The sequence below is a fragment of the Elephantulus edwardii genome, unplaced genomic scaffold, assembly GCF_000299155.1.
Source record: "Elephantulus edwardii isolate Elephantulus edwardi_28Jun2011 unplaced genomic scaffold, EleEdw1.0 scaffold00123, whole genome shotgun sequence".
Lineage (NCBI taxonomy): Eukaryota > Metazoa > Chordata > Mammalia > Macroscelidea > Macroscelididae > Elephantulus > Elephantulus edwardii.
Window position 1 is genome coordinate 4,882,991 of NW_006399873.1, and position 22,432 is coordinate 4,905,422.

At 36.3% G+C, this 22,432-nt stretch overlaps 1 protein-coding gene across 2 annotated transcripts in view; it reads right to left on the reverse strand.

Moving 5' to 3' along the window:
- Positions 1-22,002, reverse strand: part of PCDH10 (protocadherin 10) — a 70,404-nt gene extending 48,402 nt beyond the window's left edge. The window contains exons 1-4 of one of the 2 annotated variants that reach the window (XM_006893119.1): positions 18,575-22,002; positions 16,950-17,008; positions 16,299-16,405; positions 5,538-5,843 (exon numbers count right to left, since the gene is read on the reverse strand). In XM_006893119.1, the coding sequence (XP_006893181.1) occupies positions 5,538-5,843; positions 16,299-16,405; positions 16,950-17,008; positions 18,575-21,205 (3,103 nt within the window). In that variant the 5' untranslated portion in view covers positions 21,206-22,002. The remainder of the gene's footprint in view (positions 1-5,537; positions 5,844-16,298; positions 16,406-16,949; positions 17,009-18,574) is intronic. The other variant, XM_006893118.1, reaches the window with a different exon arrangement.
- Between the last annotated feature and the right edge of the window lie 430 nt (positions 22,003-22,432).

Here is a 22,432-nt window from a genome sequence, read left to right on the forward strand (position 1 = left end):
TATATATATTTAAACAAAAACTTTAAACAAAATATTTCATGTATGTTAAGTTAAAAACCCAAATGCTAGTAGATATATAGGAGATAGAAACTCCCTTACAAAAGTATGTATTTATGGATTTTAATATTTGATAAAGTGATGCTATATTTCTATTATTGTTGTTGTGTACAGAAAGTAGAGTCAGAACTGACCCACAGCTGACCATCTGGCAGGTTTTCAGAAGCAGTTAATCACACGAGAGGAGATTGTCCATCCTTCTCCTTTTGGAAGCAGGACTGGCAACCACCTCCTAAATTACATGCCTCTGGAAACTCTACGAACTTTGAGAAATGATGACAGTTATAGAAAGGCTTCAGGTCTTTTGTTCATAGGTTCTCTATGACTCTTGCATGACTCGATGGGCAAACAACAATGCCCACAGAGCAGCTGGTGGCCTCAAACCCCATGCCTTTAGGATTGCAGTGCAGTTTCTTGCCACTAGGCCACCAAGCTCAATATATTTCTTTTAAAGATGTATAAAAATTATAGGTCAAGAACTGCACACGTGTAAAAACAAATACTCATTATCTTTGAGTCACTTCTAACACGTTGACTCTATAAGGTACAGTCTTGTACAAATGAAAAGTGCTACTTTACATTATGAACCTCTGTTTAGGTTTGAACTACTTGTTAGTTCACCCTCAACCACTGCACCACTGTTGTTGCTTTTTCCTTTATGCTTAACCACTGCACTACTAGGACACTTTAAATACTGGACAGAAAGTAAAATCAAACTCACTGGCATTGATTAAAATTGTGTTTCTTTGGGTTAGCAGCACAACTCCTTAACAATAAACTCATTTTGGTCTGTAGTCCAGTAATTAACTAACTGATTTTACCACCCCAAAACTCTTGTATTAAAATATATACATATACATATACATATACATATACATATACATATACATATACATATACATACACATATATATATATATACCTCAAAGAATTCTTCCAAAATGAGTATTATTGAAATGAATTTTAGGTAAAATATTGCCAACATTTACATTACACAATTTCAAAGCTGTAATGTTTTCATTTTGTTATAATTGGGTAAACTGGGATGAAATTTAAAAGCACTCACAAGTTAGCAAATATAAAGTGAGGTCCGGAGATATCCAAGGTAAAATTTTTATTTTTGGAAGCATCTAGTCTAAATGTTGTGTGATATAACAGCAGAAAGTCTAAATGCTGCATGATTTAAAAGCAAGAATACAATGTAAAACTTTCCAATAGATAATCCCTTCTAGTTTTATAATTCTAGTGGGGCAGCAGGGACGGAGGAGTGGGGGACTCTACAGATATGGACATTTTTATTAAAATCCTTATGTCAATATAGTTATTTCATATTCTTAAATACAATTTACTATTTTACAATATTAAATAAATAGTAGAAGGATTTTCATAAACATATTTTATATAAAGTAATTTTAAAAATTTTATTTCAAATAAAATCATTGTTATTTACCTTAAGACTGCTTTCAAATTCATGAAAATATTGTTTTTCACAAAAATTCAATGAGATAACAAGTAATCATCCTCGTACTTCTAGTTTTGTTATTAATGTAAGCTACATTGAAACTGAGCACCACTCCTGTCAAGATTAGCTCCATGGTAATGAATTTGGATGTTTTACGGGTGTTTAATGTCAAACATGAAGCCAAAATAATAAATAAGAATTACTTAAAAGCATTGTTTTAACCACTGAGGTGTTTCTAAATGATAACCTTTTTTGTAGTCATAGCCTTGAACTTATTTTTATATTTACTGATTGCTTAGAATATACAATTTTTGCATATAATAATTTATATATATATATTTACAAACATTTGAGAGACCTTTATAATTCTAGATAGACATTGTAGCTCTTTATGTTAAAATTTTTAAGTTACCTTAAAATTGCAAGAAATAAGTTTTCTTATTTCATTTTACTGTCATTTAGTGAAGAAAACAACTTATTTTGACTGAAATAGTACTTTACTATTTTCTATATTGTTTCAATGTAAAGCCAAAGAAAAGCTAAAATTCAGTAACATATTAAGTTAATGATACTAAATTACAAGTAAAGCTACTGTGTTGTGTATATATAACCAAATTATCCATTTCTAAATTTAATTTTCTTCCTAGTGTATCCCTTTCCTGCTTATTGGAGAATTGGCAACCAGATTAAAGCAAAAATGAGAGAAGACATGTTGACAAGGTGTTCATAATGAACTAATCAAGTATTGGTAGATGTGTTTAAAATTTCTCCTCACCAAGGTCAGTTTTGTTTTATTAAAAACATAATTTATAAGATTAATGAATCTGTTCTTATATATTAAAAAAAATGGAAAGAAGGCGGTATGACTATCAGCATTCTTCTAAAAATTTACTTTTTCTCAGAAATGTGTGAATATTCCTAGTTTTGTGTATAAAAAGATTTCTTATAGTTTTACATTTTCATTTTAGCAATCAAGGCGACAGAAATAGAAAGTTCCTGGGTATAAACAATGGTCTCATTTGTATTATTAGGCATATCACCACTTCCTGTCATCATTTTTAAAATGACAGTGCAGCCTCATTAAGAATTTTTAGAGCCTTATTAAAATAAATATACAGCTACTTTTCTGAACATCAAAATGTATATTAAGTTCATTGTAAAACTAAACACGTTTAGCAAAATAAAAGTTGTTTCTTCAGTAATCACTTAAGCATTTTGATTAAAAGCAAGTAATTAGTTTATAACTTCTTGAAATACATATAGGGTATTTCCCCCTCCCCCCAATTCCGTTGATGTTAAGAAATGTAGACCGATAGTCATGCACTGAGTTTCGGAATACAGTAATCAGGAATAGTTTTGACTTATAGTCTGTAATATAAGACTAAATACGTTTTTTCTTATATCTATTAAATCATAGATATGATGCAATTTTAAAGGTAATTACAAGTTTTAAATTACATTAAACACTAGAAATTTAAAATCTTAATTCCTGTGTGATTAGAGTTGGATGAAATACTAAGGAAAGCACAAGCAAAATAATCTAAAAGGTATTTTCTGCTTGCTTTACAGCCAGGTGACTCTTCAACTCAAAAGCTAAATGTTGAGCTCAACAGAAACAAAATCAGAAGAAAGTGGTACTAAAAACTTATTTATTCTAACCATTCATATATCCAGATGTTATTCAAATAAATTTAATTTTTCTTCATAAAATATTAGAAGTATTCATTGATGTATAGTAATACCCATAACTTTTAATAATTTTCATAATCTCTGCAGTAAAATATCTAAAAGCAAATACTAGATCTTGAGAAGTGGAAACTAGCATTAAAATATATGCATTAATACTGTTAAGACTGACATTATTGCTTGTCTTAAGCTATAAAAAATTAAAAAGTGAGACCGTGAAGAAGATATTTGCAGACCTTGGGAAGTGTGACCACAGACTAGCACCAAATAAGAACAAGGATGACCTGACTTTTGATTTTATTAGAAAATCTGACTGTTAAACATGCATATTGTAAATATTTACATTTTTTTGAAGTACACAGTTTAATTCTTCAACATTATATGTCCTCTGATTTTGTTTTTCTCTTTAAATGATTGATAATTTAGCCCGATGGTGTATAGTCTTAGTGTAAGAGAAATAATGGGGAAAAAATTCTGAAATTTGAAATTATTTGAGTTTATATAGTAAAAAAACCCTCAAAAATCTAAATTCAAGGTCAAAAGCTTATACTACATTATAATAACTTATTAAGAAAATAAGAACTTAGGCTACTTTAAACTCTGATATGTACAAATGTTAAACTTTGGTATTTAAAATCCAAATTATATCTTGGTTATCATGTTAGATACTTGCATACTTTTCTGTAAATATATGTGCTTTTCTTCCATTTTATGACTTTAAAAAAAATAACACAAGGCAGTTATTTATAGGAAAGTACAATTAATTGAATTCTTAAGCCCACCCTAACAGTAATGCTCTCAATGCATTCAATTCACGCCTTTCATATAATATAGCAATAACTAAAGTATGTATTTTGGTGCTTTCTAAGTATTTTTTCCTCTTTCTCAGCTTAGCAGTTATAAAGAAATGGTACAGATATTTCATTTTTATAGCTTATCATCCCATGAGTATTTACATTAGAAGATGAAAACGAGAAAAATTATGTACAATGGACTTGCTGTGTAAGATAAAAATCATCATTTATTTGTATTGCTGTGAGCTTAATCTTTATGAGTTATTAGTTTTTATGACTTAACAAGACACTGAATTCTCAGCAGTAATTAACTGATTAAGTAAAAGGAAAACATTCCTATGCAGCGTAGTACAAATGAATGAAATATATCAAGTTCCTCAAAATAAATATAAAACTGAATTTCGAAGCATTGTTATTGTTCACAGTGGTTTTATAAAAGAATCCACCAAGAGAATCATGAGAATATGATCTTAATACCAAAAGGAGAACAATTATCAATATCTCTTTTTTCCAGCTGTTACTGAATTCATTCCAACCTCAGTTCCATATGTATCGAAATAAAACTGTGCTCCAGAGGGTATACAATGTCTGATTTTACAGAATCAGAAAAACAGATCATTCTTTTGAGTCACCAGCCTCTCTGTGGACTTGACCCTTCATTCTCAAAGTCTACAGCCAAGAATGTTAACCTTTTTGTACAACCTAGTGCACATCTCTGTTAAGGCAGATTTACTTTGGGTTTATTCTGACACATACTGGTAACTTTCAGACAAAGTAGAACTAACCCATTAGATTTCCAAGATTGTAATATCTATGGAAGCCGACTGCCAAATCTTTTGCCCATGGAGCCATTGCATTGGCTTTTAATCATTTAAATTTCAGTTAACAATAAGATACTTCAGCCATTCCATCACTAGGGCACATTTCTAGGTACAACAAATCTATTATGCTAAATAAATGATCAATTTTCCTGTACTTATGTATTTCAGCCTCAGAAAACTCACTGGAGTGTCAGCTCTGAATTGATGAAAATGAGTTTGAATTGTTCGTTTGGTTTTTAAAATGTGTTTCTATTGCAGTTTTGACAATCAACATACTACTATATGTAGATAGATAGATGTATCTACTTGGAATATTTACCTAGGCAGATAGAGATAAAGACATAGGTATAAATCAAGCAATCAAATTGACGGGAGATAAGTTCTTCTGCCTTACTTAATTTACTCCTACAAAGCACATAAAAATCAAGCATTGAAAAGAGCAAAGTTCAAATAAAGTATGAAGAACATTTGAAAAACATTTTTCCCCCCGCAGAAGTAAATTTATGCTCTATTGTGTCTGGCAATGATCACCGAACAAACAAGTTTCCTAAACCCTGTATTCTTATTAAGTATATTTATTGCTTCACATTTAAGTGCTGCAGAAATCCAACTTTTATACATCTTTTCCTAAACTCTCTTTTTGCTTAGAAGAATGGAGTGTTGAACTTTATTTCTTTAAAGGGAACACTTTTATACAGCCTTTTGTATAATACTTACTCAAATATGGTGGTTTGTAAGGCGCTCGGGTATTAGACAGCAGTCCATCCAGATCTTTCCTCTCCAGAGTGCTGTGAAGGGCCTTCTCTTTGCCAAAGGTGGAGAATGACCTCTCTGCTGCAGGCTGGACTTCTGGAGTTTCAAACACCTCGGTGTCTGGAACAGAGTCCATGCCAGGAACATGTAGGTTACTGCGGTAATCAGCAGCCTGACGTCCATCAGAAGGGACAAAAGAAGGCATCCAGCACCTATCTGAGTGGCCCAGAGCCTTACATTCCTCAGTACAATTGGAGAATAGATCCATACCTTTCAGGAAGAAAAAAAAAAGTAAACTACAGTTAAAGGCTTTAACAACAGCAAGACCAGTTACCTAGACATGAAAGGTTACAGGTAGCAAAAACAAAAAAAAGTGATGGGTGACACTGAACAATCTTTCTTGATAAACACGATCCCTACTGTTTTTAAGCCAGCTCCTACTCACAAGGAGAGTATAGGACAGAGTAGTATTGCCCCATAGGATACAGAGGCTGACTGCATCATCTTTCTCCAACAGAGTAGCTGCAAGTGGTTTGAATCCCTAATATTTGGTAAATAATTGAAAGCTCTCTCTATAGTATCATGAAAGTGCCTCTTAACATGGCACTCCCAAACCAAGGAGGGCATTATTGCAGATTTGATTCTGACTTAGTGACTGCTACCAGATTTCCAAAGTCTTAAATCGTTATTGAAGGAGACATCCTTCACCTACAGAGCCACTAGTGGATTCATACCACCAACTGTACACTTACCAATCTGATAAATTATACACTACACCAGCAGGATTCTGCAAATGTCAGGGATAAGATTCTCCTGCCAAAGAGATAATGCTTCTAAACTACTCAACATTTTGAGAATAAATATTTTAAGCCAATTAAGGAAATCAAAAGATAAAGAATTAATATATTTCAAAATCTCTTATGAATGTCATAACAGATATAAAAAGCTGTGTGAACCCTTGATAAATCATAATAAACAATCATAAGCAATAGGACTTTTTTAAAGGAAAAAAATAAGTCAAGTGCTAACAATTACATTTTAGATTCTAAAACCTAGGCATGAAATTGTCATAGTAAGACTTTTCAGAATAACCCTTCTACCCATTGCTTTAATACCTCTTTTCCCCCCTCAAGGCCCCTGATCTCCACCTGCCTCAACTATGGACATGTAGTTCAATGTTGATCAGCGTCTTCAACATCTTAAACAGCTGTGAGGTCACAGAGAGAAAGCCAATCAGACTATAGAGTTTAAAGGGGTGTCCTCTGATGAAGCTAGATGGAGCCAGCACCAGAACCCTTGAGACAGAAATCTCAATACCAGGAGAGAAGCAGCAGAAAAAGCAGCAGGTATCATTCAGGGCAGATGATATCATGTTGTTGACTAAGTAGGTGCCTAGATTGAGGGACTATATCTTTCTGTTGACAAACTGAACGAATTGAGGAATTGTTTTTACTTACTGATTCTGGACTCAACTTCACTGTAAGGTATCTTTTCCTTTTCCTCCACTCACAAAACAACAACAACAAAACAAAACAAAAGCCCCAAAACCAAAAACCAACAACCCCAAAAAACAAAAATACCGCCCCCCCCAAACCCAACCAAACAACAACCCACAAAAAAAAACCCAAACCACCCCACCACAGCTGTTTCCCTAATACATCCTATAACTAGTAAAAATGCTAGTTTTGCAAAGTCTGTGTAGTCATTTGCAATGAATTTCAAACCCCGTAATTAGTAGAAATTGGTACAGGAGCATCGGGGATCACATCTGACCTTATAGAGAACGATTTTATATGGTGGACATTATTCATGGGAACAGTTCCGTTTATGGAGTTGTTGTTGTTGTTGTTGTTATGTGCCGTTGAGTTGCCTGTGACTCATAGCCACTCTGTTCAACAGCTCTAAACTCTGCTCTGTCCTGTGCCAATCTCATTGTCTCCTACACACTCATCCAAGTCAATCTCGGTCATCCTTATATTGTCCTTCCTCCAATTACAGAAATACAAAGTGAAACTCAACAGAAATATGGCATAAGCATTGATAAAGCAATATATTGTTATTGTTGTCAAGCACGACTCATAGCAACACTATGAACAAAGAACCTGAAGCTTTTCTATAACTATTGTTGTTTCTCAAAGTTTATAGCGTTTCCAGAGGCATGTTGTTTACGAAGTGATGGCCACTCCTGATTCCAAAATAATATATAGCAAGAATGAAATGCTGAGCAAACTATGGTAAGCTTTTTTAGATTCCTAGGAGGTGATTTCTTTAAAAGTATTTCTCAGTGACACTCTGATAGACCATGTAACAACAAATCACTTATCATTTACCACCTTGGGCAGAACAAATAATAGTAATTAGTGAAACCAAGGTAACCAAGTGTAGAGTAAGTCAGCTGCAGATACTATTGACAAATACCTTATTACTTGTTCTATATTGGAAAGCACTTGTCCTACTCAACAAAGAACTAATCCTCTAACACCAAGATTACAAATGACAGTTTCAAATTCTATTCTTTTTTAGACTGGTAAAACTACTAAATATTATCTGATTATGAGTCGAAAAAGCGCATTCAATTTTTTAAGTAAAACGTAAGGTAATTCCCAAATACCATAAAGCAACAATGATATTAATTTTGTTTTATAGCACTATATACGAAAGCAAATACCTAACCAAAATGCACATTTTAATATTTTCCTAGATAATGTAACCTAGTTTTTAAGTACTTCTTAGAAAAAAAGAATAATTTGAAATAACCAAAAGATTAGTCTGTATAGGAAAAAAAAATTCATGTTCATGTCTAGTCTAGAAATCTTGGGGAGGTTTTGTTTCATTTTCTTTTCTGAGAAACAGAAGAAGATGTACTTAATCAGAATACTTGATAGTCCTTCTAGAAATACGATTAGTAAATTGTGCTAATAAGCAAAATTTGGTTTTCAAATTTCTCCTGTCTTTTATTATACATTGTTTATGGACATGTGTGACTATGTAATGATATGTGTATATATAAAATAAAAAAATTAAAATTTCAAACACTCTAGACTGTACAAGTATTTTGGAGTTATAGCAATTCATTAGGTATTTCTTCAAAAACAATTTTATATATTTATTTTCTTTAGATCAAAGTTTAAAAAATTTTAAATTAAACTACATATAATAATTCTGACTTTGATTACAACATTCCATTGATCATTTTCATCTATGCACCTAAAACTAAATTACTGATCAGTGAACTGTTGAGGAATGAAAGTGTGAGCTGAAACTGAGATTAAGAGATTAGACTGAAAACAGCATGTAAAAGATATAAATGTTTTACTAGACATAAAGCAGCTTAGCCATTTATTGCAATTTTTTTTGCAGTAAGATAGATAAAAATTAAAAGGAAGTGGAGAATCTCCCTGATAGACTCTTATGTTAGGTGAAGAGATCTTTTAGAACCAGAAAGGAGATTTTCCTTTTGACACACTGCTATATAAATGTTCCCTATTTATAGTGTGATGCTGGTGGGGAAAGAAGGTTAAATATGATATTTACTTTATGTGGTGGGGGCCACAACCCAAACCAACTATGTATGATTATTAAACTATTTTCAGATTGAATTTGCTATCTATCTATATATACATATAAAATTTTAAAAGATATTTGGATTTAAACAACAAGATACAATTACATTATTGTACCCTGCTAATGAGTAGTGTGAATGTAAATTTAGGTTATATTACAAATTTCTGCTCACTGCTGTTGTGTGATTCTGATCGATGGAGACCCACCATCTTCTGTCATAATCTGTAAATCTTATTAGACGAAAACTGCCTCATTTTCCTTCAAAGGAGGAGAGTCTGGAGGATTCAATCGCTGTCTTTTAAGTAGCCTAATACAAAACCAACTACATCATCAAGACTCTATTTCTTATTTTTCCTAGCAATATTTTATTCTGTTTAATGTAGGATTGCTAAGAGTCTGACTTAACTCCGTTGAATCAGAACCAATTCACAGCTGATCTTTCATTGGGTTTCTGAAGTTGTAAATCATATGAGAGAAGTTTGGTCCATCTTTCTGTCAAGGAGTCACTGGAAAATTAAAAATGCCAGAGACGTGAGGCTTTTAGATTAATAAGGCAACTATCGACTAACTATACACTAGAGCTTCCAAAAAACAGACAAGACTTAACAGCAATAATTTTCCACACGTATTTGATGAATTTCATTGCTGAGAAGTCATACCGACTCATAGTTGACAATCTATGGAGTTTCCAAGTCTATAAAATACCTGAGAGGGAAATGGAATAAGCCAGTATCTGTCAAGTATGTTAGCTGACTCTTAAGATGATTTTAGTATAATTTGTTTTTACAGGTTATTTTTACTTTTGTATCCCCTTTACTTTTTCTTATGAGGGTCTGATATTTGACCAATTATCTTAAAATTGGTAACAAATTTGTTCTGAGCTGAGAATTTATAGAAAATATATATGCATAAATGAGCATACATTCATCATGCATAAAAAGAAAACTGAGCAATATCCTTAGGTTTCTTTTTGGAAGAACAGAATATAAATTGACAGAAAATAGAAAATAATTTTAAACAATGTTCTTATTATATTTTATGTTAATGCTTTTAAGAGAAAATTATCGTTATTATAATACATATTTTATAGCTAGAATATTGCTTAATATAAATAGTAAGATGGCTCAAATTATTTATTAGTTTTACTGATTAAAAAGCACCTCTTTCTCAACTAATACCAAAAAAAGAGGAAAAATTCTTAAAAAGCCTGTAGCTAGGAAATCAATAAATTGTACTAATTAGAAAATAATTATTAACAAATAAAAATTAATTGAAAGTGATTTTTTCTCTCCATTTTTGTGTTAGATTGATATTTAAACAATCTAACATTTTCATCCCTTTATCTCTCCTCACCTTGGGAAAACAATTGCATTCCTAACAATATTTTCTTTTATGTCACTAAACCTTTTAACGGGAGCTCTGGTGGTGTAGTGGAAAAAGAGGTCTTCTGCTAAACCAAAGTCATGGAAGTCAAGTCCATGAGCTGCTCCACAAGAGGAAGATGGACAATCTCCTTCTAGTAGATTCATTGTCTTTGAAAATCTGCTAGAGAGTCAACTATGAGTTAGTTCCAACGCAATAGCACAAAATAACAAAATTATTAAGGATTCGACTTTGATTAGCAAATATAAGTTGTTCTCTTAATCAGATGCCAAGAAGTCTGGTGATTTTGTGTAAACCTAAAAATATTTATTTTGTTGTGATATATGACCCTCTGATACACAGCTATGTCAAATAATACGGTACAGATTATAGATTAAGTTCTATACTTTTCACATTGCTCTTACTTTGTCTGAATGGCACAAATTGAAAACAAATAATTTTTGTCCCTCATAAAAATACTCATACTCTTGCCGTTTATAAAATAGAAAAAGAGCCCCAAACACATCTTTTAAATTTTAGTAATTTCTAAGTAACATTTCAACATTTATCTTTTCACTTGAAGTCTTTTTTCCTAGCTATTTATTTATTTGCACTTGCAGAAATAATATGCTCTGATGGCAGCTGATATGATAGACTCCCTCCTATGCAAAGATATAGCTAGACAAATTTTAAAATACACATTTTCAACTGGCATGTGTTGTTGTTGTTATGTGCCGTCGAATCATTTGAGACTCATAGCAATCCTATGTACAAGAGCCTTAAATCCTTCTCTATCCTGTGCCAACCTCACTGTCTCCGACACACTCTACTTCCACCACTCCAATAACTGAATTGATCCATCTCATCGAGAACTCTCCTGAGTTGTCCCTCCACTCTCCCAAACATGATGTCCCTCTCCATGGACTGGTCCCTCCTTGCACCATGCCCAAAGTATGTCAGACGAAGCTTCAGAATCCTTGACTCCAAGGAGCATTCTGGCTTCACCCTCTGCAGGACAAACGTGTTTGTTCTCCTAGCAGTCCATGGTATATTCAATACTTTTCTCCAGCACCAAAGTTCAAAGGCATCAATTATCTTTCTATCATCCCTAGACACTGTCCAACTCTCCCATGCATAGCACGTAATTGCTAAGACTATAGCCCGGATCAGGCACACCTTAGTCTCCAGCCTGACACCATTGCTCTTCAGTACTCTGGAGAGGTTCCTGACAACTGATTTTCGTAATGCAATTCAACTCTTGATTTTCTGGCTGCTGTTACCAAGAGTGTTGACTGTGTAACCAAGCAAACTAAAACTGCTAACTATCTCAATCTCTTCACCATCCATACTGATGCTGTCAATTGGTCCAGTGGTTAGAATCTTTGTTTTCTTGATGTTGAGCTTCAATCCTTTTATGTTCAAAGGCAATGAATATTATTATTAATAAACTACTATTTCAAATAACTGGAATTATATTAAATTTATATTTTTTTCAATAATGTCACAATATAAAATTAAGTGCATATTTTTCTTTTGAAACACATCTTTCTGAAAATTCTTTCCTATACCCAAACAAAAAAAAATAGTAATTTTAATGACTATCCATCTTTGATTTCTTTAAGATATTTCCAATGTTGCATTTACCTATTCAACACTGGTCAACTAAAAGAGAATACATTTAGACATGAAAATTGTCATAAGTTTAGGAACTTATTGGGCAGAAAGTTATAAAGATTATAACTTTTTATTCTAACTAGCATCCTTTAAAATGCTTATATATTCAGTCAATATTTCATCAGTTTTTTCCCCAAGGTGTTTATTTTTCTATATTATCAAATTATACTGATATTTCACCAGAAGCCTATAGAAGCATTTTATAAACACTGATGGAACTTTAATTTATATATAATACCAGAAGTTAATTTTCCAATATCTAAATTCCTATTAGAGTTAGAAATCAAGTTTGTATTCTATGTGTGAACGAAGACTTTTTTTTTTTATTATTGTAATCAGACAATGGTTTAATTTAGTTCAGGATATATTTTATCTACTAATTTGGTTACACTGGAAATTCATTTCACTTTATTATGTAATTTATAGCTAAATATTGATCATATATGATAGATAAATCTCATAACAGCCACGATCTAAACACATGTAAAAGATAAATTCTCTTATAACTGAAAAAATATTTTTTTTAAATTTATTTATTTTTTTACAGAGGTTTTGGAATATTTTGTAAGATGAAAAATTTAAAAATTTTTTCATAAGGTCTTTTAGATTAAAAGTAGCACTAATAGAGCCATTTATTGGAATTTGTGTTTAGAGCATATTAAAAAGATTAAGAGTCACAGTTAATATCAATAATATGTATACTGTACATACTAAATAAATGGAAAAATTTATTTGTAAATATATTTCCTTTGCTATACCTTTATAGTAAAAACGTTCTCCCACTTTAAAAATATGCAAATATTTTTACATTTAAGAGGCCTCAGATGTGACTATGCTTATGTTTAATAATGCTTTATCAGTATTGTATGTAAAAAATACTATAATCTGTTGACATGATTTTTAAATTCTAAATTAGAATAATAAAGTATTGTAAAATAGTAACTTTTTGAAGTCAACTTTTACTTCCTTAGCTCCTTTAAGCTGTGATTAATCAGTTTTTCCTCTTGTGATTTTTTTTATGTATGCATTTACCACATTTCCTTGGATTGCTGCCATATCTAACCAATACATCAATAGTGTGCTGAAAAATAACCGGAATGCACCTTGACAAGGCTATAGAAAGAAAATGCCACAGAGCAGTGGTCAAGCTGAAGAATTTCACACATGGAGCCAGGTGCGGTGGAAAACTGAAAAAGCTTATGTAATTCTCTCTGCAGCTGCCTTCATGTTTAAAGCTCTTCTGTGAACAGGGTTGGTGACTTCAAATGTTTTAAAAGAATTAGTAAGAGGCAGTAGAAAACATAAAAGGAAAAAGAAAAGAACACTATTCATAGAAGAATAAATAGAAAGTGTTCCCAAATAAATAGATACCAACTATTTGATAATAACGAAGAAAAATCAGAGATAAGAACAGTCAAACAGTAATGGTATGTATAAAGTAGTAAGGGAAAAGAGTAAACTAAAGGATATTCAGACCAATACTAATAACTGTCCAATGTTGATTTGGTTTTGTTCCCCCCCCCCTTAATAATCTAATGCTTTTCTCTACCTAAAATCTAAGTAAAATTCGTTAATTATTATGATTATTTTACTAATCTGAAAATGGATGTTATGAATAATATTTCCTATCTGTGTAAATTTGTAAAATCATTAATACCTGACTTCCTGAAAAAAGAGAACAAATTTTATAGCAATTTATCTAAAATGGATTTTTATTTTTTAGAAATATTCTAACTAATGGGTATGCATTTACACTATGCAGTATTAGTAAGCACTAGAGGGGAGGGAAGCATTAAATAAATATATTTTAATTGTCTGTATTTAGGATTTTATTCTTAAAAAGAAAATATTTTAAAATCATTCTTAAAATAAAATTAGACTTAAGAAATCTGATTGCAATTCAGTACACAAAAGCACGATTACTAAAATGCTATTATTGTGGCTGTTCTGAACTACTAATCAAATACATAAATGAATGGTACTATAAAATAATTTTGTAATTGTTTTAATTTTTTAAAAATTCAAGATAGTAAAGGTTTTTCCATTGCTTTTAAAAAACAAAATGCTGCTATTTTGGCTACCCTGTAACTGCTAATCAAATACACAGATGGATTGTACTATAAATAATTTTGTAATTCTTTTAAATGTTTAAGAACTTAATATAGTAAAGATTTTTCCATTGTTTATTTTTTAAAAAGATACCAACTGTCATTTTCAAAATGTTTCCTAGGAGAATACAGTTTTGCATTTTCCTATTCCTTAAAATGCTTTGACATCTCAGATCATTTGAAAGAAACATTGCCAAAGTGCTAATCCCGAGCACCTGTAAAAGAAAATAGCTACAGGGAAGAAGCACTGTATATATTCCTATCTATTTTCCAAATTTAGCCCTTTTTTGCAGATGTTTCTTTTTCTATGGTTGAGTTATTATGACTCATTATGTCCAAACTAATTGAAATGTTCAATGAGAATGGAGCACTACAGAAGAAAGAAGGGGGGTAGCACCTCCAGGGAATAAAACACATCCAATGAAACATAGAACCAACAGTTTTTTTAAAAAAGCATTTTGTTTAAAAGTTGAAAGACTGATAAATTAGTAACTCTGGAAAAAAGAATAGGAGCAAGCAATTTTAAATGTACAGCTTTTAAAAGATAACAATAAATCATATGCCATATATAGGCCAAAAATGAAAGGGACTTTGTACTCAAATATAAACTTCTGGCAAGATCTGGTTTGTTGTCAGGTTCCCAGACACTAAATAGATGCTCTGTTCACTTAGCGTGAAGGCTTGCAAGGGGCAGAGACCTCCGGGGATTCTTGGCAGTTCCCAAGTCTCATTAGGTCTGCATATTAATGACTTTCAGCAATATAAAGAGACCCTTGAGCAGCCTTTTTTCCCCCTTCCTCCTGCTTGGGTTTCCCAAGGCTAAGGGCAGCCTCAGACACAGCACAGTAGCCAAGTGAAAGGCTTGCAGCAACAACTTCTGCCAGACGACCATGGGGCGTACACTGGCCTTTGACACACTGTCTCAGCACCATTCAGAGGTCCACTTAGTGTGTTAAGGAATGGGTGCTCTCGAGGACCAAGACTACCTTGGAAATGAGGAGCTTGTCATTCTATGGTTTTATCATTACCCAAAGCAAAGGTCAAATCTCAGGGTATCTAAGATTAACCTTAAGACTGTCCAATGGTAGGCATATTTTGAAGTTACAAAAGTTAACTTACTTTTTCCAAATCATCTATCAAATATACGCAAAATTACATGCAATAAATAAAGTTTAAAAAAACCCAAACAAACAAGGTATGTCTTTTATTTAAGGATTTCTTTTTAGCGTTAGTAATTAGATGAACAAGAAAACTACAAAAGTTATAACCATATTTAATAGTATTAAGTAAAATAACATTTGAAAGTAAATTCAATTAATGTAAAATAAATGTATCACATTGCACCTCTCATCCGTGACTATCAATGATACATGCAACTTTAACATTTGTCTGATTGGGACTGTGTTAAAGTTGAGAACCTTGGAGGGAATGTCCCATAGATAGATAGATAGATAGATAGATAGATAGATAGATAGAGAGATAGATCTCTATCTCTCTATTTATCTATATCCCAATAACAAGTCAGCTTCATGCTATGCTTAATACTTTGTGGAAAACAAAATGTACTATTCTGAAAAGCAAGAGATTTGGATTTTAACCTCTGTTTATCCATTTATGTTCCTGTGACATTGGCAGAACAATCAGTTTTATTTATCTTTAGTCATTTTATCCATAAACTAGGTTAATAAAACCCTAATTGACGACTAGACCAGGTAAAAGTCTGTGATTCTTTTTGTGTATCATAGTATCATTAAATGACATTACACAGAGGAAACTTTTCATGTTGTAATATATACAACAATTAATTTCTAATCCAACAAATAAAAAACTTAAACACCTCTTTGAGTATATTACTATCTGCATAAAAGCAACAACATATGACAACACCATCTTTCTGCCCATATGCTACCAGAAAAATACCTGGATTATTTTCTCAGTTGTTTGGGTTTTTTTGGTTGTTTTTTGTGTTTTTCTAATTCATCCTTTAGATTTGCCTTTAGATCACACTCACACTTACCAGCTGACTGGCCGCGGTTGGTAGCATCATGATCACTATCTCCCTGCTCACTGTCTCCATGACCACTGTCCTTAGAGCTTACTATGTCAGCTTCCTGGAATGCAGAACTAGAAGCACAAAAATGTGAGGATTAGAATAAAAATAATGGTGAAAAGCCACAGAAAATATTCTTCTGCCACCACATGGTCACAGATGGTGCTGCAGTCTAATAGAATTAGTTGACTTATTTTTGCATGAAGCTAACTTTCATCACTTAAAACCTAACTCTATAAAATTAAGAATTAACAGTCAATTGAAATACTGACAGCATAAAATGTCTATGTATTATTCAATGATTAGAGTGAAGCACATGTTTATATTATGGTCAGAAACAGAGCTATCCATATTACTCTGGATGTATTAGGCTAAAAAAGCAGTGTAATACTATAAACTGATAAAAGACTTTACATATTTTCATGAATTGTAAATAAATGAAGCACACCCATATAGTTTAATGCACTCTCTTGGAAAATATAACCAATAGTTATGGCCTTCCTTAATTAGAAAAAGTTTGTTTCATGTATATTTTAATACCAGATTATATACCTACTTTCTGCTTTTACTAGACAATAAAATGTCCACATATTAGACTAGAGGGAGGAACGTTCATACCTGTTAACTCGTCGAGGTCTGTCAACTAGATAGCTGAGCTCTGATCGCTGGTGTTTAGTCTAGGGGGAAAAAATAAATATATCAAGAGTATTTGAAGGATAAGGGTTTAACTAATAGTTTGCTTTTGAGGTTAAGGATAACCAGCTTAAGTAACTGTGTATATTCTTATGAATTTCCAAGCTCACCTAGCCAATGGCTGATGATTGTCAAGTAAGAAAAATATGCAGACATCAGCAAAAAAACTTGGAGACTATTTTTCACTTCATTGGAAGGAAAAACACCACCACATTTAAATTGAAGATTGACTTTAGATATGTTTGGGAGTTTTGTTTTTCTCTTTTTGGACAGAATACAAATCACTTCATAGTGAGGGCAACTATTATTTCTAATAGAGTTAACCTATTTATACTGTACAGTCTTTCTTTTAGTAACCTACAAAAGCGTTTAGATGCATATCTATTGGTTGACACAAGAAAAACAGCACACTCAACAAAAATAAAAAAGATTGGCTATTTCATGGAATTATTTTGTTGTTTATTTTCAAAATGTGCTTAAGATACAAATGCACTGTACAAATAGTGATGAAAGTCAATTAATAATGTCTAATATTCAAATAAGAAAAATAACCTGCCAGGAGGAATTTTTAGCCCTCCCCCAATTTTTTCTTCTCCAGAGCCCTCTGGATTCTCTTCCTCCCTCCACCACCCACATACCTTTTCTAGTCAAACTTTATCATAAATTAATCTTTTTCTCCACCCTCCTCAATTTTGCCATTTCTCCATCTTTTAAAGAGAAATCAGAATTGACAAGCCACATTATTTGATGAAGAAAGCCAACAGCAGAGATTTAACAAAAAAACAGTGGCAAGAAGGCAAATATTGGGTAAAAGATATATTTAAGACAACAATTGTTTAAGCCTTTTCTTAATTTGCTCTTACAGGGGTTTGTGCCAAAGCAACTTCATTCAAATTCACACTGTGTGGGCGGTCAGCTTCATCTTTAACTGCTGTCCAGAGAAAAACTGGCGACTTTTCTGCAACCCGAGTTCAGAGGACAAGAATCTAATAACTCATTCACTAAAACATGCATTCAAGTTTAGACAACTGTATAAAGTTAAACAATCTATAGCTTACTTTTACACGCGACTGAAAGCATCAATAAACAAAGCAAAATAGAATCAACTTTATTAAAGCCTGGGACAGACCAAAGGGAAAAGATTTTGTTTTTTTTCTTCCAGTGCTGAAAAATCCCTCCTCCATGATCCCTCCCCACACTTTCCATTTCATGCCAAAATTTCTGAGTAGGAAAAGGACTGAAAGGAGTTTCAAATTTTAAAGGAAAAAAATGGGTAAAGGAAGAAAGCTCCAAAGTGACAAATCACCAAGGAGAAGGGATGAAAATAAACGTGGATCGGTGGAACGCAGATTAGAAACAACACTCATGTTAAGTTACACTTGAAGGAGTGGGACCGGTGCCACCTCCCTCCATCCCCACCCCCACAAAGATACAAATAAGCTAGCATCCTAAATATAAATACACAGTGCACCAGAGATACAAGGGTCGGGCTAGAGGAGGCTTTCAGATGGAGGAGATGAGAGATGATGGTCCTTTCGCTTCAGCCTTACCTCGTTGGACAAAATGCTTCCATTGGAGATGATGTCGGGCTGCTGGTCAGTGTAGCCTGTGACGATAGCCCCGCAGGGGTTGTGCTCAGTGTCAGTACTCCGAGAGGGACTGCAGGGCTTAAGGAACATCAGGTCGGTCTTGGCGGACTCTGGGGTCAAGCAGACCTGATAGCAGTAATTCTGGTTGTGGTGGTGAGAGCCAAAACCCCCGGACTCCTCTACAGGCACCTGGGCAGGGTTACTGGGTACATTTGAGCTCTGAACTAACATGATGTCAGACTTACTGAGTTTCTTCTTGCGCGCCCTGGCTTGGCGGCCACAGCAGGTCGAGCTCCCACCTCCACAACAGCAGCAGCAGAGGCAGCAATCACTGGCCAGACACGTGTAGATGTTGAGCTTTTTCTCCTTTTGGCAACGCACAGCTAGCACGATCATGGCCAGCAGGAAGATGAAGGACACAGAGCCCAGTGCGATGATGAGGATGAGAGTGAGGTCCAGTGAGGTCTCCCCGCCACCGGAGCGGCTGGGGCGCTGATGCTCCCCTGATCCCCCACCTCCGCCCCCACTCCCCCCCTGGGGTTCCACGGCTCCGTCCACCAGCTGCACCACTAGAGTGGCTGTGGAGGACAAGGGTGGCTGCCCGTGGTCGCGCACCTCAATCACCAGCTCATAAGGCCGCTGGGGGTCGCGCTTGGCTGGCACCCTACGCGCGGTGCGAAGCTCTCCTGTGCGCCAGTCCATGCGAAAGAGGTTCATTTCATTGCCTCGCACGATACTGTAGGTGAGCCGAGCGTTCTCGCCGTCATCCGCGTCCACAGCGGCCACTCGGGTGAGAAGGTAACCCGGCTCCGCTGAGCGGGGCAGCACCTCACGCGCAGGAGTCCCATTGCGCCCTGGGAGGGGAGCCACAATAGTGGGTGCGTTGTCATTCTGATCCACGATGAGAATGTTGACGGTGGCATTGCCGGCCAGAGCCTGGGGGCTGCCAGCATCCCGAGCTTCTACCTGAAAGCTGAAGTCCTTGAGCTGCTCGTAGTCAAAGGAGCGCAGAGCGTACAAATAACCATTCTCAGAGTTGATGGACACGTAGGTGAAGACGCTCATGCCTTGGATCTGGCACTCTAGGATAGAGTAGGCTAGCTGGGCGTTGGCCCCCTCATCGCGGTCAGTGGCGCTCACCGCGTAAATATAGGCACCTGGCACGTTGTTCTCAGTCACATACACGTCGTATACCGGCTGGCTGAAGCGAGGAGCATTGTCATTCACATCTGACACTTGCACCTGGATTGACTTACTGGTAGAGAGCGCTGGCTCACCCTGGTCCCGGGCCACCACGGTCAGTGTGTAGGAGTCCCCCGCCTCTCGATCCAGGGGGGCCTCCGTAACGATAGTGTAGTAGTTTTTGAAGGAAGACTTGAGGCGGAATGGCACATCCCCCAGCAGTTCACACTGAACCTGCCCATTCTCCTCAGAGTCTCGGTCTGTCACGCTGAACAGAGCCACCACTGTACCGGGCACGGCGCCCTCACTCACCGCCTCCTTCACGGTGCTGAAGCTGATCTCTGGTGCGTTGTCATTAGCATCTAGCACTCGCACCAGCACCTTGCAGTGCGCGGGCACTGCGTTGGGGCCCAGGTCCTTGGCTTGCACGTACACTTGGTACACCGGGCTCTCTTCATAGTCCAGTTCCCCGCTCACCTCCAGCCTGCCAGTGCGTGGAGAGAGTCCGAAGAGCTCCCGCGCCCGGGGCGAGATGTGGCTGCTAAAGGAGTACACGACCTCGCCGTTCTGGCCCTCATCTGGGTCTGTGGCATTGAGCTGGATTACTAGCGTGCCAGGAGGTGAATTTTCTGGTAGGGACACAGTGTAGACGGGTTGATCGAAGGCTGGCACGTTGTCATTGGAGTCTAGCACTCGGATGGTGAGTAGGGCTGTGCCGGTACGCTGCTGTTGGGGGGGCAGGCCCCCTCCCCCGCCTCCTCCTCCACCATCTCCTCCTCCTCCCCCTCCTCCCCCATCTACCGCGGTCAGCACGTAGCGGTGCACCGCTTGCTGCTCTCGGTCCAATGGCTTTTCCAGCACCAACTCGGCGAATCGGTTGCCATCCCCCTGGGTCTGTACGTCCAGGGAGAAGTAGCTGTTGGGGGTTATCTCATAGTCGCGCAGGGAGTTAGTACCCACGTCTGGATCAAATGCGCTCTCCAAGGGGAAACGAGTGCCTGGCGTGGCGCTCTCAGAGATCTCCACTGTCAGGTCCGGCTCCGGGAAGGAGGGGGGGTTGTCATTGATGTCTAAGACCTCTATTTCCACCCGGAACAGCTCTAGGGGGTTCTCCAGAAAGACCTCTAGGTGCAGGACGCAGGAGGGGCTTTGCTTGCAGATTTGCTCTCGGTCGATCTTCTCATTCACATACAGTACCCCTGTCTCCAGGTTGAGGTCCAAGTAAGGGGTCCGCGATTTGGGCACTGTCTGAAACCTGCGAGCCGAAAGTTTTGTAATGTCCAAGCCAAGATCTTCAGCGATATTCCCCACGAAAGTGCCATGTTCCTGTTCTTCCTGTACCGTATAGTGAAGCTGAGAAAAGACTCCCTCCACCATCCAAAGCAAGGCAAAGAATAATAGCACAATCATCTCCAAAGGGAAAGGAAGCAGTTTCCTGCAGCCAGTCAGACACCCAATCACCTCCCCCACGACCACACACACAAAAAAAAATACAAATAAAAGTGCGCTACGTGGGGGCTCCTGTAGCTTTCTGTCTTTAAAAAAATCTTATCTCTTTTGCTTCATTATAGGGCTTCCCCCAATCCAGCCTCATTTTTTCAATTTTAGCGCAGGAAGGGTGACAGGCATACCCTTTCCTGATCTGTAATCTTCCCACTGACCAATTAATAAAATAATGATAATACAATAGTCAGCGTCCTTTATTCCGACAGTCTTGGCGCAACGCGGCGCTGGCAAATCCCAAGGAGGAAATTTCGATATTTCAAGACTGTCCTCCGGTTGTCTTCTTGCTGAAGGGAGAAGGAGGAGGAGAAAAAGGAGAAAGAGAAATATGAAGAGGAAGAAGAGATGCTGCTGGCACCGGTGAACATGCCTTTGAATGTCAATGGCTAGCAAATGCAAAAGGGCTTTAAAAACAGCGAGAGAATTTTATGCCGGAAAAGCATAGAACGACTCTGCAGCATAAAACTTTCATTCTCTTCATTTCTCCGGATGGATGCTCTTGACATCCCCCCACCTCCTCTTTCTATTTGTATTTTTTGGCTCTTATAATCTTGTCTTCCTGTGTCCTCATCTCCACAGTCATTTGCCTTTCTGTTAGTATGATGAGCAGTTCTCTGTTGTTTTCTTTCCAAGCCTCTTTCCCTCTAATCTGTCTCTCTTTTCCAGTTCCTCTTCGCTCTTCCAGGCTCCAGCCCTGGAGCGTGAGATCTCCGCTAGCAGTTTCTGAGCTCTGAGCGCTCGGCTTCTCTGTTTTTGCGCAGCGCCTTCATTCTGCCAACCAATCGCAGTGGAGCACCACCCACCGAACAACCATTAATTGGCCACCGTGACCGTCAAGCAGGAACGTCATGAGGCAGTAGGGCGGGGCGGGGCCGAGCCGGCGCCTAGGCGACCTGGGTGAGTGTGAGTGTGAGAGCGAGAACAACCCCGCAGGTCCCAAGGTGCTAGCAGGGGACTCTGCTGCGGAAAGTTCCCTGTCCCCAGCCGCAGGTAATGGGGAGGGAATAGAGAGGTTTCCCTGTTTGCATCAGCAATTGCGAAAACATAATAACAACAGTAGCAGCATTGTCTCCTAGGAGCGGGGTTTCCAATGATGCTAACATTCTTTTTCCTTTAAGGTATTTTCCCTTCCCC